The sequence below is a fragment of the Acomys minous genome (assembly GCF_964271855.1).
Source record: "Acomys minous genome assembly, chromosome: 14".
NCBI classification, from domain to species: domain Eukaryota; kingdom Metazoa; phylum Chordata; class Mammalia; order Rodentia; family Muridae; genus Acomys; species Acomys minous.
In genome coordinates this window covers 77624138-77649917 of record NC_140496.1, presented here as the reverse complement: position 1 = coordinate 77649917, position 25780 = coordinate 77624138, and the positions used below count along the sequence as shown (strand labels likewise).

General features: G+C 43.5%; 1 protein-coding gene across 2 annotated transcripts in view; it reads left to right on the top strand.

Annotated features, from left to right (window-relative positions):
* ABCD3 (ATP binding cassette subfamily D member 3) overlaps positions 1-11126 on the top strand; it is a 63469-nt gene extending 52343 nt beyond the window's left edge. For both annotated transcript variants that reach the window (XM_084757600.1, XM_084757599.1), the window contains exons 17-23: positions 1028-1105; positions 1203-1268; positions 1359-1448; positions 1877-1996; positions 5363-5467; positions 8755-8811; positions 9730-11126. In XM_084757600.1, the coding sequence (XP_084613726.1) occupies positions 1028-1105; positions 1203-1268; positions 1359-1448; positions 1877-1996; positions 5363-5467; positions 8755-8811; positions 9730-9807 (594 nt within the window). In that variant the 3' untranslated portion in view covers positions 9808-11126. The remainder of the gene's footprint in view (positions 1-1027; positions 1106-1202; positions 1269-1358; positions 1449-1876; positions 1997-5362; positions 5468-8754; positions 8812-9729) is intronic.
* The last annotated feature ends 14654 nt before the right edge of the window (positions 11127-25780 follow it).

Below are 25780 nucleotides of genomic sequence, written 5' to 3'. Positions count from 1 at the left end.
GTATTTACTGTGTGTACTTACTACATTCTGTTCACCCCTTCATCTGCTCGGGCTGTTTCTACCCTTTGGCTGCTTTGAATAATGCTGAGTGCTATCTGTGTCATCACAGTAGGAGCCTCAGTTGGTGTGGAGTACTTTTGGCTTTGTGTTGCTCTTTAGGGTTTGCTGACTACTGCCCACTCTCCCTGCCTTGTACCTCTCTGAGCCCAGTTACTGCTGCTCTCCTCGTTGCTGTCTTGTGTCCTCATCCCTGCTTGCTGTGGGAGGACAGAAATGGTTTTCTATGATAAGCTGCTAACATGTCTTTGGAAGTTTTCCCAGTTGTCACGTTTCAGTGAGGTGTCCTTTGACCTCTCAGTGTCTGTACCCACTCCTGCTTTCTTATCCTACTCTGGGTTTTCACTACAGTAACTAGTCTGTGGTATACAATTTAATTTACTTTTTTATTATACATATTCTTGCTGACACAGAAGTTATGCACAGTGTTCTCTAAAAGAGCAAAATAACAGATGATCTGCATATCTAATCATTGGGAAGCATTTAGATACGTTACCATATTCTTAGTATGTTCTGCAGGCATTAAAAGCATGGGCAAGAGGGACAAAAATACAGTGACCTTGAAGGATATTTGTGACGTATTGTTAGTAAATATAGACCTCTAAGTAAAAGAATTTACTCTACAACGCAAGTAAAAATGTGTTAACTAACATGAATATATACAGTTGTTATTTTCAAGAATTCTCAGATTTTTTAAGTTTCCAAATTTTGCATTCTGATTAAGACTACATTAAATAGTCTAAATAAACAATGTTTTTTTAAGTAAAAAAAAAAACACAGTAAAAATTGAAAACAAGCAGAAATATAAGTTCTTTCACTATATCACTGTACAGTTGTGCTTAACTAAGCCACACTTACAGATAAAACTAGAAGCAGAGAATTAGCAAAGCTCTCTTTGACTGTAAGGAAATATCTATCATATATACATAGTCATTTGATGTAGTTAACTCAAAGAATGATTGTCTTTCAGGTTCGATCTGGGGCCAACGTTCTCATTTGTGGCCCTAACGGCTGTGGAAAGAGTTCCCTCTTCCGTGTTCTCGGTGAAGTACGTCTGTACTGGTTTCCAAAACTTGCTGTCTTTTTTGTAACACTGTCAGGTTATGAATTTCACGGTCATGTATGTCCTCCCTTTGCTTTTATAGTTATGGCCTCTTTTTGGAGGACGTCTTACTAAACCTGAGAGAGGAAAGTTGTTTTATGTTCCTCAGGTAAGACTCAGTTTAAGCTATTTTGTAACCTTTAAGTTTGTTTAATATTTTAAAGCGTACTTTTAATGACTCCTGCTGTGTTCCTGCTAGCGACCCTATATGACCCTGGGAACACTAAGAGACCAAGTGATATATCCAGATGGAAAAGAAGATCAGAAGAAGAAGGGGATATCTGACCAAGTAAGGGGTGTTTATAATCTACATGCATCGAGATTGGACCCCCTACCCCCCCATGATTCAGATTCTTTGTCATTTTAAATGTCACATAGTGTGGCCTAATCTGTAACACCTTCCAAAACGTTGTTATAACTCTCTGGGAGGCGGTAGGTGTTATTCATGGCGTGTTTTAACTGTCCTGACAGTGCTGTATTCTCATTGCCCCCATCCTCTGTTTATATGATATTGTACTGTCTGTAAGCTACCAGACGTTTTGTCAGGGTAGTATGGCTAGTGCCTGACAGTTCATGTCAGCTTTGTCATTTCTTTCTTGAAGAGCACATAGCTGTCCAAGTGGCTGGCCATGGAGTGACTGACCTACTCTAAACAATGGGATAGGGCAGGATGCTAGCTTCTAATACACATTTTCGATCTTTCATCTTCGCGTACAGGTGCTGAAGGAGTACTTGGATAATGTGCAGCTGGGCCATATCCTTGAGCGGGAAGGAGGCTGGGACAGTGTTCAGGACTGGATGGATGTACTCAGTGGAGGAGAAAAACAAAGAATGGCGGTCAGTGTCCTCAGAAGACTGGTACCAAATGCTTGCTTAAAGCCACTGTTAGCATCCAGGATTTGCCTAATCCAGACACAAGGTTTTTGTCTTCTACTCAGCAAATATTATAGTATTAGTCAGGCTGCTCTCCCTGAACATCCCACACTGTTAGAAACATCAGTTCTTCATCCTATCCTTTGTCCTAATTCTCCCTTCACTGTTACTTGTATCTTTGTTTCTCCTCTCATTAACCTGCTCCTAAAGTTACTTAGAATTCAAAGTATAAAGAAGAATTGGAAACACTTTAAATTTTTATAATAACAAAGTTATCTTGAAGAAAGATTTTTCCCCTCTGCCCAGCACTTACTCTTCCAGTATACCATACCCTCCTTGTTATTTTCCAAGCTCCCACAGAGCAACCCATTGGCTCTGAGCAATAAAAGATTTTCCAGATCTAAGTTCTAAATGCTTCCAAAAAAGCAACATGGTCAGATCCTTTGTATCAAGATCCTATTGTCTGGTGCCAGTTTCTGTCCCAGTTTGCTTTTGGTTAGTGTGAAAAATACCATGACCAAAACAAATTTGGAGACCGAAAGAGTTTATTTTAGATTATGTGTTACAGTTGGTCACCTAGAGAAGTCAGGGCAGGAACTCAAGGTGTGCGAACTGAGGCAGAGGCGATAAGGGAGTGCTGCTTACTGCCTTGCTTCCAAGCTCACAGTCAGCTTCCCTTTTTATTCAGCACAGGCCCACTTGCCCAGGGATGTCCCAGTGAGCTGGGCCTTCCTACAACAATTAGTCATAAAAAAAAAAAAAAAAGACTAGAGAGATGGCTTAGTAGTAAAGAGCACTGTTTGCTCTTCCAAAGGACCCAGGTACTGTACCTAGTACCCACATGGCTGCTCACCACCACCAGGGACTACAGAGTCTACATCAGATGTCTTGTGTATTTACTTTTTGAGACAGGGTCTGTCATGTCATTGCATCTGGATTCATCAATTGGCTAGGCTGGCTGGCCAGCAAACCTACAGCATGCCTTTTTTCTGCTTTCTATCACTGGATTATAGGTGGATGGCACCATGCCTAGCTTTTGTCACATGGGTGCTAGGGATCTGAACTCAGTTTACCCACTGAGCCATCTTCCCAACCCCAATCTTCCGTTTTCTACCTTGCTACTTTACCACTCAGTTAGAAGAACTCATTTTGTATTTGAAAAGGAGAGGATGTTGTTTAGGTCAGTGACAGCTAATTTTTGGGTATTGAACAGATGATAGGCAATATGCCAAGCAGATTACAAAAATGAACACATTATATCTTTGAAACAGTGCAATAAATCATCACTGTGAATATTCCAGTCTCCAAGGAAACTGCACTTTCGTAATTTTGGGCTTGCTAAGCAGATAGTTAATGTTGGAGCTGGTGAAAGATGCCTGGCTTATCAAGCTCAGCTCAGGTAGTATGTCGGTTTACAGCTTCCTGGTTTTGGGAAGTCAAATAGCTGACAGCATGGAGGGAGATGAAGACACCCGTGCACACATGATGAGGATAGTTTCATGGAGCAGAGAGACACTCATGAAGTGCCACCAGTGAACTAGCTATGTGATAGTGTCTGCTGCTGCCTCTTCCTCACCTCATGCACATAGATGTAAACCCCAGAATAGCAGTTTACTAAGTTAACCCCTTGCTATATACTTGGGTGGAATAGCTGTGTAAGCGTGGGGAATATTGTAGTAGTTGATTCATGGTTTCTACTTTAGTGACTGTTAAAGCTTAAATAAGCACACAGAGAGAGATAAACTTGTTTGCAGTATACAGACTATTACAATAAAAGGGGCCCACTTGGATTGAGAGAATAGCATTAAGCAGACACTTGAAAGATGTCTGGACCAGAGGCAGGCCTTGGGACCTAAAGAAAAAGCTTGTTGTGATAGCACAGGTATAGTGCAGGCATTTTGGAGTCAGAGGCAGGATGATCGCCACGAGTTTAGGCTAGCCTGGGCTATATAGTGAGTTCTGGCCTACCAGAGGTACAGACAGAGTGAGAGCCTCTATCAAACAGAAACAGCCAAAACCACAGCAAAAATAGAAGAAGAGAAAGGGCAGAGTAACATACGCAGTCTCTAAGGCCTAGGATATCCTGCTCCTAGTAGTTGACTGGGAAGAGACCATGCTGGCTGGAATGCTGACATCAGCATGGGAGGAGGAGGATTGTATAGGACCTTAGACGTGACATAGGGGAAGCTGTGGAGAAGTTTTAAGTCAAGTGACGTTCTTTGATTTACATATTTGGTAGGTGCTCCCCAGTTATATGGAGAATGGAGAAGAGCAGAGAGCCAGCTGGAGGGTGCGGTGTCATCCAGGCAGAGTGTTCTTTGGGATGAGGGCATGGCAGAGACAAGGAAGAGTACATGAACTTTAAACTCCATAAGACTGAAAAGGAGGGTGGGTGAGACGGCAGGTAAGAAACAGGTCAGAAAGATTCAGCTCCTTGCTCTAGGAGAGAAGAGAAAGGATCTGGGAGTTAGTTCTGAGGACCCCCACGTGCACACACTGAATGGGAAAGAACTAGAAAGGATTGAGAAAACAGAGAAGGGGAAGGACTCTCAGTGGCTTCACTGTGACTCAAGTGGTTGGAGGAGAATGTTTCACAGAATATAAGTTGATTAGAGTTAGGAACATGTCGTTGGTTTTGCAATATGAAGATCTCTCTTAGAATATCTGTCCAAGACAAGGACAGACCATTTTCAGAAAATAGAATACTCTTGGAATGTAGGTGAAGGAAAATGTCCCATATTCCTGCTAGGAAAGAAATGTAAGCCCTGAGTTCATTTGTCAGATCAGCAGGAGCTTCAGCCTACACTCCCAGACCAACAGCACAGGCTTGACAGGCACACTGGGATATACACGGTGACACACCAACAGCACAGACCTGACAGGCACACTGGACTGTACACAGTGACACACCACAGCACAGACTTGACAGGCTTACTGGGATGTACATGGGGACACACCAACAGATGCTATTACTAGAGCAGCAGCATCCGAGCGAGTTTCTTGGAATTGGAATAGTAAGGTTTAGGACACAAAACTTGTTTGTTCAGTGAATGTTCATTTTAAAACTCAGGCCCATCTCACACCAGTTTTTTCTTAGCAATACATATTTCCCACACACTGTATTTCTACTTTTGTTTAAGATGACAGTAGACCAATTAATTTTATTTATATTATCTTTATCTCTGTGGGTAATACCTTTAATTTAGGGTAATTTTCAAATTTTAGCTCTACAAAACTCAAAAAGACATATTTACTGAAGTAAGTTTATCTTTATTAGTTTTATTTTAGGCCAGCCTCTACTTACACAGACTATTTCCTTTTATGATTTAGATGGCAAGATTGTTCTATCATAAACCCCAGTTTGCTATTTTGGATGAATGCACAAGTGCAGTTAGCGTGGATGTGGAAGACTACATTTACAGCCACTGTCGGAAGGTAAGTGTCATGCCACAGGTGCTGGGGTGTCTGTGTGCCATGTCCAACCACAGGCTGGTACCAAAAGGAGATTCCAAGCAACAAGAGTTGCTTCTAAAAGGTAATGCCTTGTGTTGTCTTTAAGCTGGTAACTGATATATATGAACAGGGTACAAGGAATTATCTGTGCATTCTAAAGATAACACTAACAATTTTTAGTCATGGTACAGTGTTTAAATCTATTCCCTTTTACATAATTGCTTATACTCAGAGTTAACACACACAAACACACATGCACACACATACACAGAGCACTAGCAAACCACAGAGAGAGAGAGAGAGAGAGAGAGAGAGCGCAAACCAAAACCTCAAAAAAAGCCCTCTGATCCTCTGTCTCATTAACTTTACTTATGTATCGCTTTTTAAATGAAGAACAACCAATAGCAACCATATGGTAATTTTATTTTTTCAAATTCTTATTTTGTGTGTGTATGTGTTTGTGGCTTATGTGCCTGTGCTTGTGTGTGTTTCCATGTATGGCCATGTGTATGCATAGGGTACATATGGAGGACACAGTGTGTGTCCTTAGTCATACTCCACTTCATTTACTGTGGCACCTGGAGGTTGTTGATTGAGCTAGTTCAGCCAGATGCTGCCCTGTCTCTGCATCCTCAACACAGGACTACAGGCGGGCCACCATGCCCACCCAGCTATCGCCCACGTAAAAGCCCTCACGCTTGCACAGCAAGTGCTCTGTCTACTGAGCCATCTCTTCAGCCCTTCACTTGATAGTTTTAAATTTACCTAATTTATTTTATCTGGACAGCATTTTACCAATTTTTTTTATTTGATAACTATGAGGCTGGCTGTGCTGCCATTGTTTAAAGTCAGTAGCCCTGGTGAGATTTTGTTTTGAGGAGTTGCTGCAACCCTCTGTACTCTTGTTAGATTTGAAAAATAGTAGCATATTCTGTTTTAGAGGTCCGACATAAATAAACGAGTTACAGGAGCATTTTGACATTTTCTATGTATATTTGGGGAGTTGACAATAAGTAACAATAGTCTTGTCGTACATACACACACACTTGCATGTGTACACACACACACACACACACACACACACACATTTATACTGAATTCCTGCTATTTGGAAGATTGCTATGGATCAACAGCAGTAGGAGTACCTGGAGTTAGTTAGAAATATGGAATCTCCAACTTTGACAAGTATTAACAAAAATAATTTTGTATGATTCAAATGCATATAAAAGATTGAAAAGTGTGGTGTGATGATGAAAGGAACTTCAACGTCTTCTCCATTGGAAGATTTGAACTATTGATTTTATTTCTTTAATGGCTTATTTCCTATTCTTGAATCCTCTTTAGTAATGGTTTGTATATGGTTTTCAGTTTTACAGGTATTAGAGATGTTTGTACTGTTTTCGTGCATAAGACCTTATAGACCATATTTGCCTTGAAGGCTTTTCCTTGTCAATCCTATGTTGTTGCTTCTTATGTTTTTAAGATTGTGTAAATCTGTAAAAGATTCCATTTGAGGGAAGAAAAGTTACTTGGAGTTTTGATGATAATTTAACATTGCCCTGATTATGAATAGCAGAAAATGAGGGAATAAACCCTTAAGTTTATAATCTTTTAAAACGTCTTGTTGATGTAGCGAATGTGTGCATACCATGGTGTCATGTAGGTCGGAGGACAACCGAGGGAGGCACTTCTCTTCCACTATGTCAGTCCAGGAACTAAACTCAGGCTGTCAGCCTTGGTGATAAACGTCTTTACCCACTAAGGCATCTTGCCACCCCTAGAGCTTTTTCTGAACACAGGACAGCAGAAATTTACAAATGAAATAAAGCAACACTTAAGCCCAATTCACAATGTTCAACATTGAAGAGAACAGTGGTGCTTCCTTCCTGAAACTAAGCCATGAGTGTGAGATTTCCCTTTGGGAAGGCAGCGTCTGCTTTTGCTTTTGTACTTTGGCTTAAGTAACTCTAGTCACTCCAATTACAAAATCAGCAACAGAAAACATTGTCTCAGTAGGCTTTTAATACAGCTGAAATGTATGTTTAACAGAGCGATAATGCGCGTATCTTCTTATGCTGCTCTTCCTAATTGTACACGGCAGCCAGACTATGACACAGCTTAAGGGATATCCCTTGGTGCCAGCAGAATAATCCAGTCATAAAATTTCATGGTAGAAATTATCCAGAATTTACTTAGGCTAATCTTTTTAAATTATTGTTGAAATAAAAATAAAAGCAGGGTCTGGAGAGATGACTCAGTGGTTAAGAGCGCTTGTTGCTCTACACGAGGGCCTGGGTTCAGTTCCCAGCATCCACGTGGTGCCTCACAACTGCCTCTACCTACAGTTCCAAAGTATCTGGCGCCCTCTTCTGGCCCCTGAGGACACTGTGCATGAGGTGGTAGCTTTACATACAGGCTAAACACTCCTATGCATAAAATAAAAATTAATAAGCCCTTTTTAAAAATCATAGTAAAACTTGCTGATTCTCCCAAACATAAGAGGTGTGTGAGGATCTGCTGTAAGGCAGCACTGCTCAGCCTCATCTGTATTGGCTAGATAACTCCTAGGCAAAACAGGGACTGTCCTGGGCATTGTACTATGTTTAGCAGCAATTCTGGTGTCTGTCCATTAGGTGGCAATATTGTTCTCAGTAGTAAAATTTTAAAGTCTTCAGTCATTAGCAAATGTCCACCAGAGAAAAAGATCACCCAGTTGAGAACCACTGATGCAGAACAACTTCGGTTGCATCTACTGATGTTTCTCTGAAAATCTGAAGTGCATTAGAAATCCTGACAGCTGGATCAAGACTGAAACGTTTTTGTAATAATATAATAAGCTTATTGGGTGGCAAAACCTAATCCAAACTTACAAAAGATATTCAAACTTTGTCTTGCTTATTTCAGTATTTGTACATATTACTGTAAGCACATGTGGAATTCTCCCTTAAAACCTTCTAGACACAATGGAGCAGTCACTCCCAATCTGAACTCCAAGCCACATTCCAAAGTGAGACTACAGTAGGGATTATGACCCTCATTTGAAAGTGCTGGCTGCAGATTGCTCCTGCTAGCTTTCCTGATTTTAGCCTCTTGCTGCTCTTATCTTACTGTTTTTCATAACATATGAAAAGTCAAACGTAGGGGATCTATTTTGACTTTAATTCTTTACTGCAGCCCCTGAACATGGGTTCCTAATAACAAGTTAAAATGTGTGTATAGTTTGTGGCTCACTGTTACTGATGTAAACTGAAATCCTTTCTTTGAATTAGGTTGGCATCACCCTCTTTACTGTTTCACACAGAAAATCCCTTTGGAAACACCATGAGGTTTGTATTTCTATGCTTTTATGGAATGATGAATGTTTATCTTATGTAGATATGTGAACTTTAGTGGCTGATTTTAGATTTCATGCTGTGTGTCATCTTGTAGGTATACGCCTTAAGTAAAAGGGCGATGTTAAGTTTTACAGTATACAGTAGGCCTTTGTTCATTATTACTGCCATCATTTTGAAGCCAGAATGAACATAAACAACGTCTGGTTTACTGAGATTAGAGAGGAGGGTAAATGAGCTGTGTCATTGTCATGCAGCTTTGACAGAAGAAAAGAAAATCTTAAAAATTAGGTGACAAATTTTTGGGAAGATTTTCAGTAGCATTCAGAACTGTAAGGGAGATAGCGTGTTTGTAGTGTAATAAAGTAGGATCTGTCAGACAGTCTTGGCTGCTTACAAAGATACTGCACTGACGCTGACATGGGGACAGTGGTGCTGTGTATTCTGGGCGGTGTCCGTAAGGTTGGTGGGTTCTGTCGGGAACACAGTTCTTTCTCTTCCCTCTATTTCTCTAACTCTCCCGTTGTTTCCCTCCCCACCCCCGCTGCTAAGAAATAGCAATACAGAGAATAAACAGAAAAGGCAAATCTTTATATGCATGTGCTAACTAAAAACATGAGGCTTTGTTCTATGTCTTCAGAAGGCACATGTGTAACTCCTTTTCTTCTCTGCTGAATCTGAGCAAAGGGTGTTATAGTGAAGATTGGGAGCTGACCAGTAAAGCCACCTGCACTGCAACCAGGCTCTGGCCAGGGCCACGAGGTAGCTCTGAGCTGCAGTTCAGAGCTGTGGAAGCTTCCTCATTTGTGGGATGCCTGTGCACTGGCTGAGCAGAGTGCGAAAGTCTTGTTAGTTCTCCTGCAGGGGGCAGCAGACCTGTTCTTAGCTACTGACTCTCCTTCTCTCCCACAGTACTACCTGCATATGGATGGTAGAGGCAATTATGAATTCAAAAAGATCACAGAAGATACAGTTGAGTTCGGATCATAGAGACCATCTGGAGAACTTCACCTTCTTCAAACAAGATAATGAGCGGAATGCATTCGTAAATGCAGAGTGCATTGTAAAATAAAGTTAAGCTTGTTTTTCTAAAATAAAAAAAAAACAGCAACAAATAACTAGATATAGGATAATTGAAACATGTTAAAACATTTAATATTGTATAGGATTATTGCTAATTGTGTATATGTTGGTTTAATTATTAATTATATACTAAGAATGTCCTTATTCTTGTGGTTAAAAAACCTGCCTGAATTAAATTGGGCTTAAATCAGTGTAACCTGATTCATCCTGGGATGTAAACCATTTGAAGTCAGCTAATTTGACTTTTATGGCTCTATCTTTTCCTTTTATGAAGAACCCTATTTAAAACTGGGCTCATTAGCTGTTCTAACAACGTAGTCTTAAGTTTCGTTTTTGTGCCCCATGGTAGCGGGAACCATACCAGTGACATTGTATTATTAAACTATGTACCATCGATACAAGACGGCAGTTATTACACAGTAGCAGCTTTCCTTAGCTACTGCATTTATTCTCATTCCTCATTCATGCCTTCAGGTGCGCTTGACTCCAGGAGAGCCATTTGGGTTTTCTCTAGCTAACGAGCAGATGTTTCCCTCTGTGTTTCAGACTGAGTTGTGTGAAGGATCTTTGTGGTGGTGTACTACAATGTGTATGCAAATTGCTTACAACCTGTGCTTGCTACACGTTGCACCCAGTCTTCTCAGTGTTTAGATGTTCAGCCCAAGGTCTTATGAGAATTTTAGATTTTTGTGAAGAGAATTGAACCAGTCTATCAGGAATGTGGTTGTGTAGTGGTGAGCACCACACGTCTGTAGAGGCACTACATGAAGTAACGCACTGAGTATGCAATGCAGTTGCTGTCCTTGACTGTGGCTTTAGTTTTTAAAATGCTAAACATTATCATGCACACCGGGGAGTGACATGTCCTAGAAACTGTCTCTGCCTCCTGTAGAATTGCTTTCGTACCTGGATTACTGTGTTGAGAAGTCAGTCTGGCTCCCCGGGCACCATTAATGACTACATGCGTTGTTTGCACGAAGAAGAGCTGAGACTGGACGTGATCAGTTAGTGGTTATGAAATCAGTTTTATCCAGTGGGCTCTGAAAGGGCATTTGATAATCTTGTTTCTGCATAACTCAGAATCACTGGCTACCAAAATAACCTTGGTGGATTGATTCCGTAAATATATCACATTCAATTTTACCATGTCTCCTTAGCATACTTGTATACTTATTTTCTGTTCTGATTAAAACAACAACAACAAAAATATTGGAAAACCTACACAACTGTTGTCCTTTTTTATTCTTTTGCCTAAATGCTGACATTCAGAAAGTGTTTTCAGCACCCAGGTGGTCTTTTTGCAAAACCTTATTAAGTGAAATTTACATTTAGACAGGGTGTCACTATGTAGCTCTGCCTGGCCTGTGACTCATTATGTAAAGCATGCTGCCTTTGAGCTCACAGCGATCCACCTGAGTTTGCCTCCTGAATGCTGGGATTAAAGACACACTCTACCCTTGTACACCCAGCTAATACACACTTTTTAATTTGCATTTCTTCCTTAGAAAAGAAAATCGTCACCAAATGTTTATATCTTGCAAATGCTACGAGCTGGACCAGGACCTTAAAAGATGGTCCATCCTTGGAAAGGCTTTAAAGCATAAGGAAACTGTAAATTTTCAGATTTCTAGGCTGCTCCAAGGCTGCCAGCCGACTTACTCATCTTGTCTGTCTCCAAATTTCTTTCTTGTTTAAATCTGGTAACCAAGCATCTCATCATTTGAAAGAGAGAGGAGAGTTTTCAGGAGAATCTTAGTGTATTCTAACATAATGATGGTTTCCTAGGGCTGACTATAGAGCAGTGTTCCCAAACACGAATGGCACTGCTGAGTCGTTCTCTGCCTAAGTATCACAAACTACACTGAATGTGCTAGTTTAACCTCAACAATAAATACGAAAGCAAATGGAAAAAATTTATGGATGGCCTTCTGCAAACCAAGTGTTTTTGCTCTGCGTCCTAAAGTTCTTATCATGTAGTGAGAAAGTGTGTCAACAGTGTTGTTGGCATTGCTGGAGCGATGTGTGTGTGTGAGAGAGAGAGAGGGAGGGAGAGAGGGAGGGAGGGAGGGAGAGAGAGAGAGAGAGAGAGAGAGAGAGAGAGAGAGAGAGAGAGAGAGAGAGAGAGAGAGAGAGATTTACTCCGCCTTACTGTGGGGATTAGGAACCGGGAGAAGATGGGTGATTGGTGAAGGACCCCACACAGAATCCCAGGACCAGACTTAGGTGTGGTTCTAACTTTATTGTGGAGTGTGACACATTTAAATGATTTAAGGGCCAATCAGACCATCCCACGCTAGTCTCATGTACCTTAGCCTCATGTCCGTTTTGAGACTTTACTAGTGTGCTAGTAGTCCCTAGTAGATCAACACTGTGCAGTGGACCAGGGTCTTTTGAGGAGTCTTAGGAGCTGCTGATGCCTCACTGGACGTTCTCTATGGGCCTCCAAAAAGTGTATCTCAACACTCCGCACACCTTACAACTATAGGGTGAGTAAAGAGTAGTATTTTTCTTACATAATTTCATATCTTTAAGCCTAGATTTTAAAACCTTGGCCTTTGTCTAGTGACTGAATTTTATTGTTGGGTTTGACATTACAGATTGTGAGAAGCTGCTCATAGTGTTTTAAGCCTTTATCATTCATTTTTAACTTACGAAGGCTTGAAATGATTGACCTTCTCTATAAACATGTCATTGTGTGTGTCATGTTAGAATGTTAGTAACAGAAAACTGAAACATCCCCAACACAGACAATTTGCTCTGCCCATTTTTAACCCTTCCTTTTTTTTTTTTAAACACTATGTCCAGTTTTGACACCAGAATTTGGGGCCAGCTACTGTTGGGTTCTCCCCCTGTACTTTAATTCTTGAGCTGCCAGGCTGATGGCTCTGGCTATTTGGGTACACACAAAGGGAAAGGAAGCCTCTAGAAGAGAAAAACTCGTGTGTCCACTGATCACTGCAGGCAATCAAAAAAGAAAGAGGAGGTGGGCACTTAAACCTTCAGATTAAATGTCTAATGCCATACAGACTGAGCTATCCAGGCTCTTTTGTTCCTCTGCAACCAGAGGTCTTTTCTCTGGTTAATGTCTCCTGCTGAATAATAGCAGGCTGCAAAAAAGGGGCATAAGCCAGTGGAGTCTACAGCCTGCTAGGGACTGTTTGGTAACACCATCTCAGCCAGGGGAATCTACTTGGCCTTGTAAGAAGGAAGTGGCTTCTTGTAGATGGAGGAGATCTCAACTGCTTCACTGAGGTGGCGGTAGTTAGCTTGTCCTGTGGTTAAGGCTGCTGTGCCCAAGGTGGTGGACACCACTATCCTGAGACCCAGCAGTATAGGTACTAGGATAGATGCTGCATGCTTGGAACTGTGAGTAGCTCCCCAAGGAGGCCTGTAGGTGTAGCCTTCCAGCCGCTCCTCCATAATAGCACGCTCGGGGCATGACTTGAGCTAGATTGCATAGTTCTGGTCCTTGAGTAAATAGTTTCTCGTAGATGGAGGAGGGTAGCCCCATAGTGCGTGTGAACAAAAAGCCTCTAGGGGCTGCCACTTCATGAGAGCTGTTTATCCAAGACAATCTGAGGTTTCTTGTACCATAAATACGTCTGGATCATGACAAACCAAGGAGTATGTTGTATATTCCAGAGAGTATTTATGGGACTTGAAGGCAGGTATTTTTTTTCCCTCACAATTTTCCCAGGGTCATAAAGAATTCCAGGGTCCATGAGGAGGTGGTGTTGGTTGGAACAGATGCCAGGAGTTTAAGTGGTAATTATGGGCTTAGGTCAAGGCATAGAGAACAATCTCTGGTTAAATTTGAATTTGTGTTATTGAGGGCCGAAAGGTGACTGTCACTGTTTGTCAGTGGATCTGTTGAGGGATCTTGTGGTAATCATGATACTTGGGGTGGGAGGTGGGGGCTCTGTTTGGTTAGGCAGAGTAAAAGCACAAGGAGCTATACCCAGGTTATCCTTAGCGGGTCCTCAGGATGCTGGGAGACTTCGCCTCTGGTGCCTGGATTGTTAGCTCGTTCATCAGGAACTTGTTTGAGGTATGACTGATGGATCCAGATTTTGATCCCATCAACCTTGACAGCCATGGGGTAGTCAGGATCACAGTATGAGGCCCTTTCCAGTACACTTCTATGGCCTCCTTGTGGTGTCTTTTGATAAGATCACCCAATTTGCGACAGTGTGGCTTAACAGGGGCCAGCTCCTAAATGTGCCTCCTGAACTGTCTGAAGTGCCTGGGTGGACTTAAGAAATTTATATTCAGATACCCTAGCCATAACATCCGAGGGGAGCTTAGAGCTAGAGGAGGGGTCTACCAAACATGGTAACATAGGGTGTTAACCCACAGGAATGGGAAGGGTTCTGTACCCAGAGCAAGGCAAAGGACAGGAGGACCATCTAGTAATCACCAGTTTCTAGAGTTAATCTATTTAGGGTCTCTTTCAGGGTCCGGCTTATCTTTTCTCCCTGTCCTGAGCTCTGGGGGTGATACGCACAATATGACTTCCAATTAGTCCCCAGTATTTTAATTAGGTCCTCTGTTACCTTAGAGGTTTCCTTTTTGGTAGAATAAGCATCTACCCATCCTAAAAAGGTCTCTATAAAGACTAAAAGGTATTTATATCCATATTTACCAGAAGTCTACTTCTCGGTAGACTCCAGGTGAAGTCGTCCCCCCCCCTTGCCCCCCCCACTCCCCCCCCCCCCACCAGGGAGGCATTAAGCCACACGGTTCTCCACTCACATTTTGAATTTTTTATTGGCCAAGATATTTTCCTTCGTGGATTTGGTGGGTCAGGGACTTGGCCAGTTCAGCTGGGAGGATAAGTCTTTTATCTGTAGTGTCCTTCCATCCATCTTTAACCCCCATGTTTGGTGAAGAGGCAAAATCTGTATTGTTTGAGCAGAATATTCTGGCATCTCAGGCAGTGTTGGGGCTAGCATGGTTATCAGTAGATTGGTGATGGCCACGGCAGCCTCTTAGGCTGTATGATCTGCTCACCCCCCCCCCCCCCGGGCTTCCTAGGAGTCCCCTCTCAGGTGTCCAGGGCAATGGATGATAGCCAGTCTTTTTGTCAGCCAGAGGGGCTGACAGTAAGTCTAGGATCTCTTGTTTATTTTTAATAGCCTTTCCTTTGGCAGTTAAGAGTCCTCTTTCTTGATAAATGGCTTCATGTGTATGGGCTGTTGCAAAAACATACCAGTGTCTGTGTAGATGTTAACAGTTCTGTCCCACACCAACTGGAGGGCTTTTGTTAGTCCTATTACTATTACTACTAGTTCAGCCTTTTGGGCAGACGTTCCGGCGGCAGGACTGATAATGCCCAGACAGTTTTTACGAGTGTCACTGCTGCCACCCCTGCATACTTAGTTCCTTCTCGCATGAAGCTGCTGCCATTTGTGAAGTAGACTCTGTTTGCGGCCAGGGTGTGTCTTTCAAGTCCACCGAATTCCACATGCTTGTGGCAGAACCTCCATGTAATCATGTAAATCTTCCAGGTCTGAGCTGGGCAGCAGGGTGGCTAGGTTGAGAGCAACACCTGTGCAGACCGTGGTGTTGGGGGTGGGGGGTGGGGCTAAGGAGTAGAGCTTGGTCATGAGTCCCATCTAGCACTTGTCAGGCGGTTTTTGGGGTATCCCTTCACTGAATGGGGAGTGGTGATAGGCCAGAGATTTATCAGAAGGGCAGAGGCTGTAATCATGCGGCAGAAGATGGGCCATCCAGAGGCCATGGGCTCTAATAGTTTAGACAACTCACTAGTCGTTTTCAGGGTCCCAATCATTGTGACAAAGCTCGCTTAGCTACCCCAGCTCTCTCATCCACAAATAACTGGAAAGGCTTGCTAATGCCTGGCAAAGCCAGGACTGGGCTGGAATTTGAGCTCTCGATTTGTTTAACAAGTCCTTTCCCAAAAGGGGTAAGAACAATTGGGGATTACCATGAAGAAGTGGGACACCTTCTTGGTCCCTAAGTCCACAGTCCATTTGGTGGTGCTAGAATACAAGGCTGTTACGGTGGCCCATTGGACCCAAGTTACTTTTCCTGATATGGGCTCCAAAGAGGCGTTGAGTACCAAGTGGTGGGCCCTGGTATCCACTAAGAAATCAATTGATTGCCCCCTCTACTTGTTGGGTTACCCAAGGCTTGAGGAGGGGCTTTGAGCCCTGTCCCCCCTCAATCATCCTGACTCACTAGTTTGAGGAACTTCTGACAGTTCTTAGGTTCCTGTTGGCGTACTTTTAACCAACTCTTTTTATTTTGGGTTCCTTAAATCTCTCCCTACTCCACCCCAATCCCGTCCAACGCCCCAACATGGTAGGGGAGGAAGAAGGATAGTGGGAAGACGGGGCAAAGTTTTCCTTAGCGTCTTCCTGCTGTTTATGGCTCTCTGGTTCTTTTGGGGGCAAATCCAATCCTTGATTCAGGATAATTCCGACTTCTTGTCAAACCGCATCAACAGCAACCAGGAGCAGCAGGGGGCAAGCACCAGCAGCCTCTTTCTTTCTTGGAGCTCCCAGTCTCTCTTTGGGTCTGGCTTTTATCCCCCACTGACAAAGATCACACCCCCTCATGAGGTAGTTCACAGCTGACAAACATCATGTGCCCTCTCAGGAGGCAGTTATCAGCTGTGGACAAAAATGGAACAGCCCCTATATCCCTCCCATACCTAGGGTTAAAACAAAAACATGTTCACATATAAACCAAAACTGGCACAATAGGTCTCCTTGTTTTATCTTCCTTTTCCAATGGCCCATTTCCCTACTTAGGCACATTGGTCCTTTTTGAGATGGGGTTGTTCTGGGTGCTCATTATTTTCCTGCCCATTGGGTGATCAGGTCAGTTGTTGGTTTCTGAATTCTGAGGACCCTTTACCTCAGTCTGCGGCTAGCAGCACTTTGGCTAAACCTCGCGTTTGTTTATCCTCAGGTGCTTCTGTGTTACTATAAACTTCCGTGGCTGTGGCCACTAATTCAGATGAGTTTTTACCTTCAACTCCGTGGAGCCATTGGGATTTCTTCTTCATGTCTGGGGCTGTCTGATTGACGAAAGCCATGTTGACTGCCATCTGGTTTTCAGGTGCTTCGGGGTTCAGCAGGGTAGAGGTATGGTAGGTGACCAGCAGGCACTCGAGGAATGCACCTGGTGACTCAGTCCTTTCCTTGGATAAATTTGGGGGCTACCTACCAGCTGCTGGGAGACCACTCGTAAGAATCTGGTGATAGACCTTTAGCCACTCCCTACCTCCAGCTGTGTTGTAATCCCATCCATCATTAGGTGAGGAGTGGTGGTGGGGGAGGCTTTCTTGGCAATCATTTCATCATCGTGGGGCAACTCTTTCACCCTGGGACTAACTTGTGGCATTCTTGCGCTTTCCGGTCTTTCTCTTCACTCGTCAAAAGAACCGGAAGGAGGTGCTGACAGTCATCTCAAGCCGGCTGATAAGTGAATAAAACAGTATCAAAAGATCAATGAGAGCTTGTGGCTTCGTGGTAAAGGAGGGAGTCTGGAGCTCTCAGTTGTGCAGGTCAGTGGTACTAAAAGGAAAATAAGCAAGAGATTACCATCCAAGTCACGTGGCCCAGTGGCACCGAGAAGAAGGGCAGTTGAAGACGCTATTCGGGCCTTCTCTGACTGGGTATGAAGCAAACTTGGCCTGTAAGGTGAATGGTGAGCAGGGGAAGGACTCCGCGATGGAGCAGAAGATTTAGGGGAGGGGAAGGAGCCAGTCGTGGGGGTCGGGGTGGCAGGTCTTGCCTGCCTCTGAGACCCGGGGTTGTAGGGAGGGGAAGGTCCTCTAATTCAGGATCTGATGATGGAGGCAACACTGCAGGCGTGGTAGATTGGCCAGATCTCTCTTTCAATTCCTTTGATGGACCAGGAAGAATAGTGGTTCCATTCCCTGGCGTGAGGATAAAAGGCTTTAACCAAGAAGGGAGTTGACCAGCAGATAATGCCAGGTCATGACGTAGGGAACCTGGTCCAGATGGGCGGGATGGCCGAACCTGGACCGTGAGGATAAGCTTAAGGCTTAAAGAGCCATCAGAAGCCCAGACAACTCAGAAGGCAAGGCAAGGCAAAAAGTCTTGTGTTTGACCTGTGGTTAGAACTAAACCAGTAGTTAAAACAACAAGGAGACTGACAACAAACAAGACAACGAGAAGATGAAAGTTTTGAGACCGAAGACTAACTGACACAGAAGGAAGAGTACTGTTTGACAGGTCCAGAAATGTGTGGGCCTGTTTCAGTCCTGTAGGGTCACAATGAATGACCCAACAGCCGGAGGGAGGGCTGAGGCATCCCCCAAATCCTTCTGGCTCTAAGACCAATATTTTTTCTGCCTGTCCAGTTTGTCAAGTCCCAGTTTGTCCAGTCATTTGAAACCGAAGCTAGAGAAAAACTTGGTTGGTAAGGACCCAAAGAACAAAATTACAGAGACTTGGGGTCCTCAGATTGCATTTTCTGGGCCAGTGCACCAAAATGTTGGGGTCTGGGGTCACACAAATAATGAGGACAGAACCACCAAATTCAGAAGAAAACCAGAAGCAACTTTATTTACCATGGGAAAATACTTGTAGCTAGAAACCCACTCAGGACTGGGAACTGAAGCTGCGACACTGTAGTGAGCGAGCAGGCTCCTTTTAAAGCATAAAAATCATAAACAGATGTTCAGGGCATGATTAAGAAAGAATTTGCAAATCGAGGGTTAGTCCTTGAGCAAGAGCCGGTTCCAGGGTGTAGCCACCCACCATAGCCGGGAGTGAGCTCAAGCAGGAAGAAAGTGTGAATTTGCAATAACAGGAAGAGAGCAAGAGCTCAAGGCTATTTCATTAATGCAGTTTTTATTTCCACTTCATGGGCTGTTGCAGGCCAGGTGGGTTTTCCTGTACGTAAAGAGAATGTGGGGCAAAGGGCATCCAGTAAAATGGGGGTGACAGACCAGAGCTTGGAGTCACTCAGCGCTCTTCAATACATCTCTATGTACATATAGACAATATATACAGATGATTAGACCGGCATATTTGGCGGGTGATGCATAACAAGCTCTGACAAGCAGGCTCTGTCATGCGGCCCACACACTTTATTCTTTGTCTTCAGTCCTTATGTAACATACAAAATCTTTACATCAGAGGAAAAATGACCATGAAATCAATGATCACAAAACAGATAAAATGTAGTTACATCAAGATCGTTGATTGCTTGTGCCTATCTAAGCATTATTTATCTATGCCTCTATTTCACAGTTCATTGTAATTTCAGGACAACCGTATTTCATGACATGGTTTAAGGTTCACAGGGTCCAAGGGACTACAGCAGGGTTATTGTTTACATATCTTCCTGTTCAGAATGCATCTTTCAGTTATCTATGAGTTCACTGAAAGTTTAAGGCAATAATTTTTATTTGTCCTAGTACATACTGAGACCATACCCTAGAGGAAAATTTATTTTGGTCATAAATCTGCCTCTTCTCCCTAGTTCAATGTATGTGCCAATGACAGGTGAAGATTAGAAACTTCTAGCAGTTTTTGCTCTACTGTAGGAGGGGCTTGAAGTTACTTGAATCAAATTGGTAATTTTATAAAAATCGCTATCAAAAATTATAAAATCAATTTGTCTAAACAGTATTATTACATGGAAGTAAATCTTCAGTTTTATCTGGAGGAAATCTGCTCAACAGAGTAAAGCAATTACACAAGAGCATAGGTAGTGAGGATTTTTGCCATGTCAGATAGATGAGAAATACAGTAATGATAAGCATGGAAAGGCAGCGAGAAGCAGTCCTGGGTCAAAGGCTCTGGGGCCTTGCCTCTTCAGCAAATATTGATCATAGCCTTGCAAAAATGGTGGACTGTCCCCAGGAGGCTCACTTGCATGCCCCAGCATAACTGGCTTCTGGCGTCATTTATCATCCAGTGGCTTGGCCTCAGTTCCCCATCTAGTGGGCTGGTCCAGGTGTTGCTTGGTTCTGGATGACAATGGAAGGACCTTGAGGTCAAAGGTCTCAAGGTCCCATGTCTTGCTTAGGGGCAACATAGAGCGATCAGGGTGAGGCTCCTGGTCCCAGCACTTGGCCAGATTCCTGGGTGTTATAGTAAATTGTATCAGTTCGGCCTAAGATGGCTAATAACTGACACAGAGTCTGAAACGTACTTTAAAGCTACCAATACTACCCTAGGCAGCATCTAAACTGATACAAATATGCTTGTAAACTAACATAAACAAACTACTTTAAACCTCATAACATACATATATCTCAAGTACTTGTCACTATGATCCTCGGAGACTTCTCTCCCTGGCCTTGTCAACTGTCAACCCTCTCTTCTTTTCTCAACTATCCATCTTGGCTCCACCCCCTCTCCAGCAAGTTCCGCCTTCCACTTTCTGTCCTTCTGCCCAGCTGATTGGCTAAACAGCACTTTATTGACAGTTGTTACATCCACTCACGACATTCCTCCACACCTCAGTCTCACTGAAGTTAACAGGTGATTGTGAGCTACCTAATGTGGAGCAAGTGCTCTTAACTACTGAGCTGTCTCTCCAGCCTGTCCTTTAAATTTTTGTGATTATTGCTATCTTTAGTTTGCTGTTGAGAAGAGCCAATGTTCTGATTTCTTTGAGTGTGGCAATTACCAATGCCTTTTCTCATCCTTTCTCTGTCCCCACTTCTCCCTCCTCACTCCAAGAATGTTCTCGGCTCCATCTAGCAAGTTTCTGCCTCTTGTTTTATGATGTCTCTTCTCATATGTATCGTTTGCTTTGGATAAATATCCCATGTAGATTAAAGCCCTTTTAATGCTGCTGAATATTCTGTTTGTGGAGTCTTGGAAGAAAAGGAAAGGACTTTCATTTTTAGTGGGAAGTACTTGAAAGTTTCTTTCTTTTTATTTTTTTTTAATTTTTTTTTATTACCAGTTTTTCAAAATAGGGGTTCTCTGTGTATCCTTGACTGTCCTGGACTCACTTTGTAGACCTCAAACTCACAGAGATCTGTCTGCCTCTGCCTCCCGAGTTCTGGGATTACAGGCATGTGCCACAGCACCCTGCTCTTGAAAGTTTCCATATTCATTTTTTTAATAAATTGGTGCTTAATATGTAGCCTTAGACCTTAGTATATTCAAGAAAACTCAAAATAATGGAGCTTTAGCGTGTCATAGACTTGATATGCTCACATGGTTTTTTGGCCTGGAAGAGGTCTCTAAGGCACAGATGCACATCGTGGTTCTTTTCCTAAGGAACCAACAGCACCTTAAACTTCAAATTATTATCAACACTTAATTTTTTCCAAGTTTTGTAATTTGTTTGCCATGTTTGACATATTTACTGACTCCACTCTGTTTTTTTGTTTGTTTGTTTGTTTTTTGTTTTTTAATAGTCAGACCCACTTAGGCAGCATCTGACCAAGACTGTGCAAAGGAACGCAGAAGGCCAGATTTGAAAAGGCATGTGTACATTGCATAATCTGTGCCTGGGGAACAGTTAGATGCTTCAGGTCAGGCGCCCCCTCCTCCTGAAACACTTGCCACCTTCTTCCTCCTCTCCTGGTGAATTTTTTATCTTCAATGAGATACTACAACACCCTTTCAAGTTCAAGCTAAGTGGATCTTGTAAGCCCCTTCACGCTCGCCATCATAACACTTATGCATGGCTATAACGGCTTGTTTGACACTTTACAGTTATGCAAGTTCTGTAAGAATTGAGACGATGCCTGTCATATTTAAATAAAATCCATAATGTCTTGCACATAGAGTTAGTTGAGAACAGTGAGTACATCAGTGAATCTGAATACATGAGCTGCGTTTAATAAGCGGGAGAAGCAAGGCACCCACCACTGGGGCCCAAGCGAGGAACCTTCCATTCACGCGGCTGCGGGCAGGGCAGAGGCCCTCCATGGGCCTCTCAGAAAGCACTCGGTGATGGGTCTGCAGCTCTGCTGTGAGCATGCGCCGACAGCTCGCTCCTTTCCACCCCACGTCCCTCACCCACCTTTGTGAAGGACGTTGGAAATGGTGGGTTAAGTGTTTAGGGACATCGCAGAGAGTGTACCTCCACTTTCAGTGAACACACACAACATTTGGAAAGTCTGATTCTGGCTCTGTAGGTTCGGCTGGGGTCCAAGAATGCCAACTTCTAACTAGTTTTCCAAGTAGGATGTTAAAGAGCCAGTCCCTAGACAGTGCCGCACCTTAGCAACGGGCCAACGTAGACATAGGCACCTGGGGAAGACGAGCTCGTTCAGCCATCTGGCCACCTCTTCCCTCACCGCTCGTCATTTGTAATCATTTACAAGTGTAACATTTTGTCTTCCATCCACAGGCTTTTTAGTAATTTTGTAATCTAACTTGATTGCTCTTGTCCAGTTGTCTACCCTTCGCAGGAATCCTTGATGACACCTCCTTCCTGTCACTGTGATGGAAACGCTGCCATAAGTCTGAGTGAGGGAAAGCTCCCTGCCTTTCTGGGGTTATATCTCTTTTTTTCTAACCTGAAACATTTGTCAGAGAAGATTAATCACTATATTAAGGCAACTTTTTGTTGGTGGTGCTTGAAAATAGGCGATGTGTGTGTGTGTGTGTGTGTGTGTGTGTGTGTGTGTGTGTGTGTGTGTGCGTGCATGTGCGCGCGCGCGCGAATAAAGGCTATATGTCAGGAACCTCTCAGTGTTTTGTAGGTCTCTTTTTTGGAAGTTTTTCACACATCTCTGCAATTCCCAAGCTGGGGAGGCTGAGCAACAGGTCATGAGTTTGATACCTGCCTGGGCTACATGCAAGATCTTGTCTCAAAGGAAAAAAAAATCTGTTTAATTTAAAATAAATCACAGTTTCTCAGTCTCATAGTTCCTGCATATTCCTTTTGGTGATTTTATTTTCTCCCAGAAAAGAGTGATTTTGTAAATTATTTATTGGTATATTACTAATATATATATTCGCAGAATTGAGGCTGAAAAGAGGTGTTCTTTTAAAAAATTAGCCTTTTTAAATTAATTATTGTTTATGTTGGTGTGCATGTGGCAGAAGATCTTCGGAACAGTTACTTCACTTGACAAAAAACGCAAAACAAACAAACCAACAAACCCAAACCCAAACCCCAGTCTTCACTTATGCTTTCAGGTTCATTTCTGTTCAACGGGGCCACTGTTGTCCCATCTGATGTGAATAGATGTTTGCTCACAGCCTTCAGAAAAAACCATACAGCAGTGGGGAATCACTGGACTGCCTGGGTGATTTCTGCCATTGACAAGGAAAAAATATGAGGGCTAAAGTAAAAATGAAGTCTTAAAGATGAGCATGTTATTATAACTGTATCCTTGGAGTTTGTGACGCTGTTGTGGATGTCATGGCGGCAGCAGGGAGTAAGGGGGTGGGTAGTGAAGGAAGGGTGGCCTGCCTGGCGGGGCAGACCCATCAAAATGGCTCCAAGTCAGGTGAGGGGAGGTAACTGTTGCAACTGGAATCTACTTTAACCACCACCATGCTGGCCAACTTTGCTTAGAGTGAAGGGGCATAGGGAACGGAAGGAGAAGTTAATGATTATGCCAGGGCTTGCCCTGAGCTGATGGTGGGGTCATTCCCTGAAATGGGGAAGATTGGCGAGAAGTAGGTTTGAAATGGGTAGGGAACTAGTTCCTCCTTGGATGGTGTGGACAAGATCCCTGTTAGATATCGAGCATGCTGTGTAAGCAGCTGGGTCTGCACTTCAGCTCTGAGTGTTAAAGGAAGTGGGGGCTGCAGTGCATATTTGGAAGGCACCACATTTAGCTACTGCAGGCAGACAGCATGCGCTCTGGATCCTAGGCCATGGCCGTGGACATAATGCAGAGTAACTGACTGTTTGTGGAGATGCGTTCAAGCACTGGGGCAACTCAGCATTTACAAGCTGGAGGTCAGGGGATGCTGTCCAAGGGACGGGCTTTTATAAGTTGAGGAAACAGTGTTTTCTGAGACAGAAAATAATATGTCCTATTCTGATAGGAATAACCAAACAAGGGAGAAAGGTCATGCAAGAGAAAGATGATTTCAGGGGCAAAGTCTTTAGATAGTTGTGAACTTGTAAAAATAAAATGCATTCATACTAGGAGTTCTCTGCATCTTGAGGCTCCATTCTAGGTCCTGTTTTAGTTACTTTCCAGTTGCCGTGATGAAGCTCCACGTGATTCAGAGCTCTCGGTTCCAGAGAGGAGCAGAGTCCATGCAGCTGGTGTGAGGAGCATGGCAGCAGCAGGCATGGGCTGCAGCAGCAGCTGAGGGCTTATGTCTTGGCTCCCAAGCATGGGGCAGAGAGAGCTAATGGGGCTGGCATGGGCTTTTTCAACCTCAAAGCACCCCCCCCCCCACTGCACCCCCGGCCCCTCCACCTCCCCCCCCCCAACACACATACTTCTACAAGCCACGCCTCTTAATCCTTCCCAGAATGCCCACCAACTGGGAACCTGGCCTTTGAATATATGAGCCTGTGGAGGCCATTGTCATTTGCACCAACATAGGTGGCTTCTTCTTTATGCTTACATCCATATTAGAGATGATACAGTGTTAGGTTGGGTGTTTTTTACTATAAGGAACAGAAAACCTGATCACTGAGAACAGAAAACCCAGCCCAACCTCACCAAGTATATAATGACTTCTCCCTGCTGTGAACAGCTCCATACCTCACTATATCCAGACCTGCATTCAGTCTGTGGATAATTCAAATTCCTTAGATTATGAAGCTAGGGAATTACATAATGCTATAATTATTCTGGCAGAGAAATTCAAGGTCAAGCATGAGCTCCTGGAGCCTGCTTTGCCCTTCATGTGGTACACGGAGCTCTTTGTCCTGGCAACACATGTGAGCAGGAACTCAAGATAAGGTGAAAGCTCCCTTCGCTGAGGACATGACCTGGCTCTTTCTGGACTCTGCAGCACAGGCTTGTTGCTATGGTAACAGAAGCTGCACAGGGGCAAGCAGGTTCAGCCCCTGCAGTGGGGCTGACTGAGCAGGGCTGTTATTGACTGAACACAGAAAACCTGCAAGTTAAACTGGCCCTTGGCAACTCCCGGCCTTCCAGAGGGAAGCCAAGGCAGGTTTGTAGTCCACCCAGCTCAGAATATCTTCATCCTGTCTGAATCCTCTCTCTGCACAGCGAAGACTTCTGCTGCATCTGAAGGGCTCACTCACTTCTCCATTTCAGAGTCACTGAGTCAACTCAGCAGGACCCAGTCCCTGTGCTTAGTTTCCCCAGTGAGGTCGTACCCAAGAGCCAAACCCAGTGGTTGCCCACAAAGAAGCCTCAGTCTAGAGACTTCACCCTGTCTACCTCACTCCCTTCCTGATCCTTCTAGACGTTGTCAACATAAAATGGAAGGCAGTTTTCTTTCTCTTTCAGCCTCATCCACAGTGCAAGTGAGGGACTATGGGGAGAAATCTCTCTCAGTCTCTACTAGGTTACACACAGCGTGTTCTTCCTCCTCTGTGAGAGTACATCCTCACCATGAGCCTTAGGGTTTCTCAATAGGCCTAGTCCTGTCAGGCTTGGCACATGGCTTGTTTAGCCATGTCAACCAAAGTGTGGAGCAGAAGAGCCAAGACCGTGAGTTTGAATGAGTCCAAGGGTCAAAGGGCAGGGAAGAGGGAAAATGATGCAATTATAACCAAAATGTTCTTTTATAAAAAGTAGTAGCAACCTGGGTATTTTGTTTTGTTTTGTTTTTGTTTTTTGGTACGTATATGTGCTCACCTTTGCTTTAATCCCAATGGGGACCCCTCTTTCTTTGGGTGTTGTAATGAGAAGACACTGTCAGGAACCACCAGCTATCAACACTTAACAGCATTAGTGTGAGTGCAAACTAAACATTGTTGGAAGCCACTAAGATTGCTAGGATCAATTGTTATCACAACA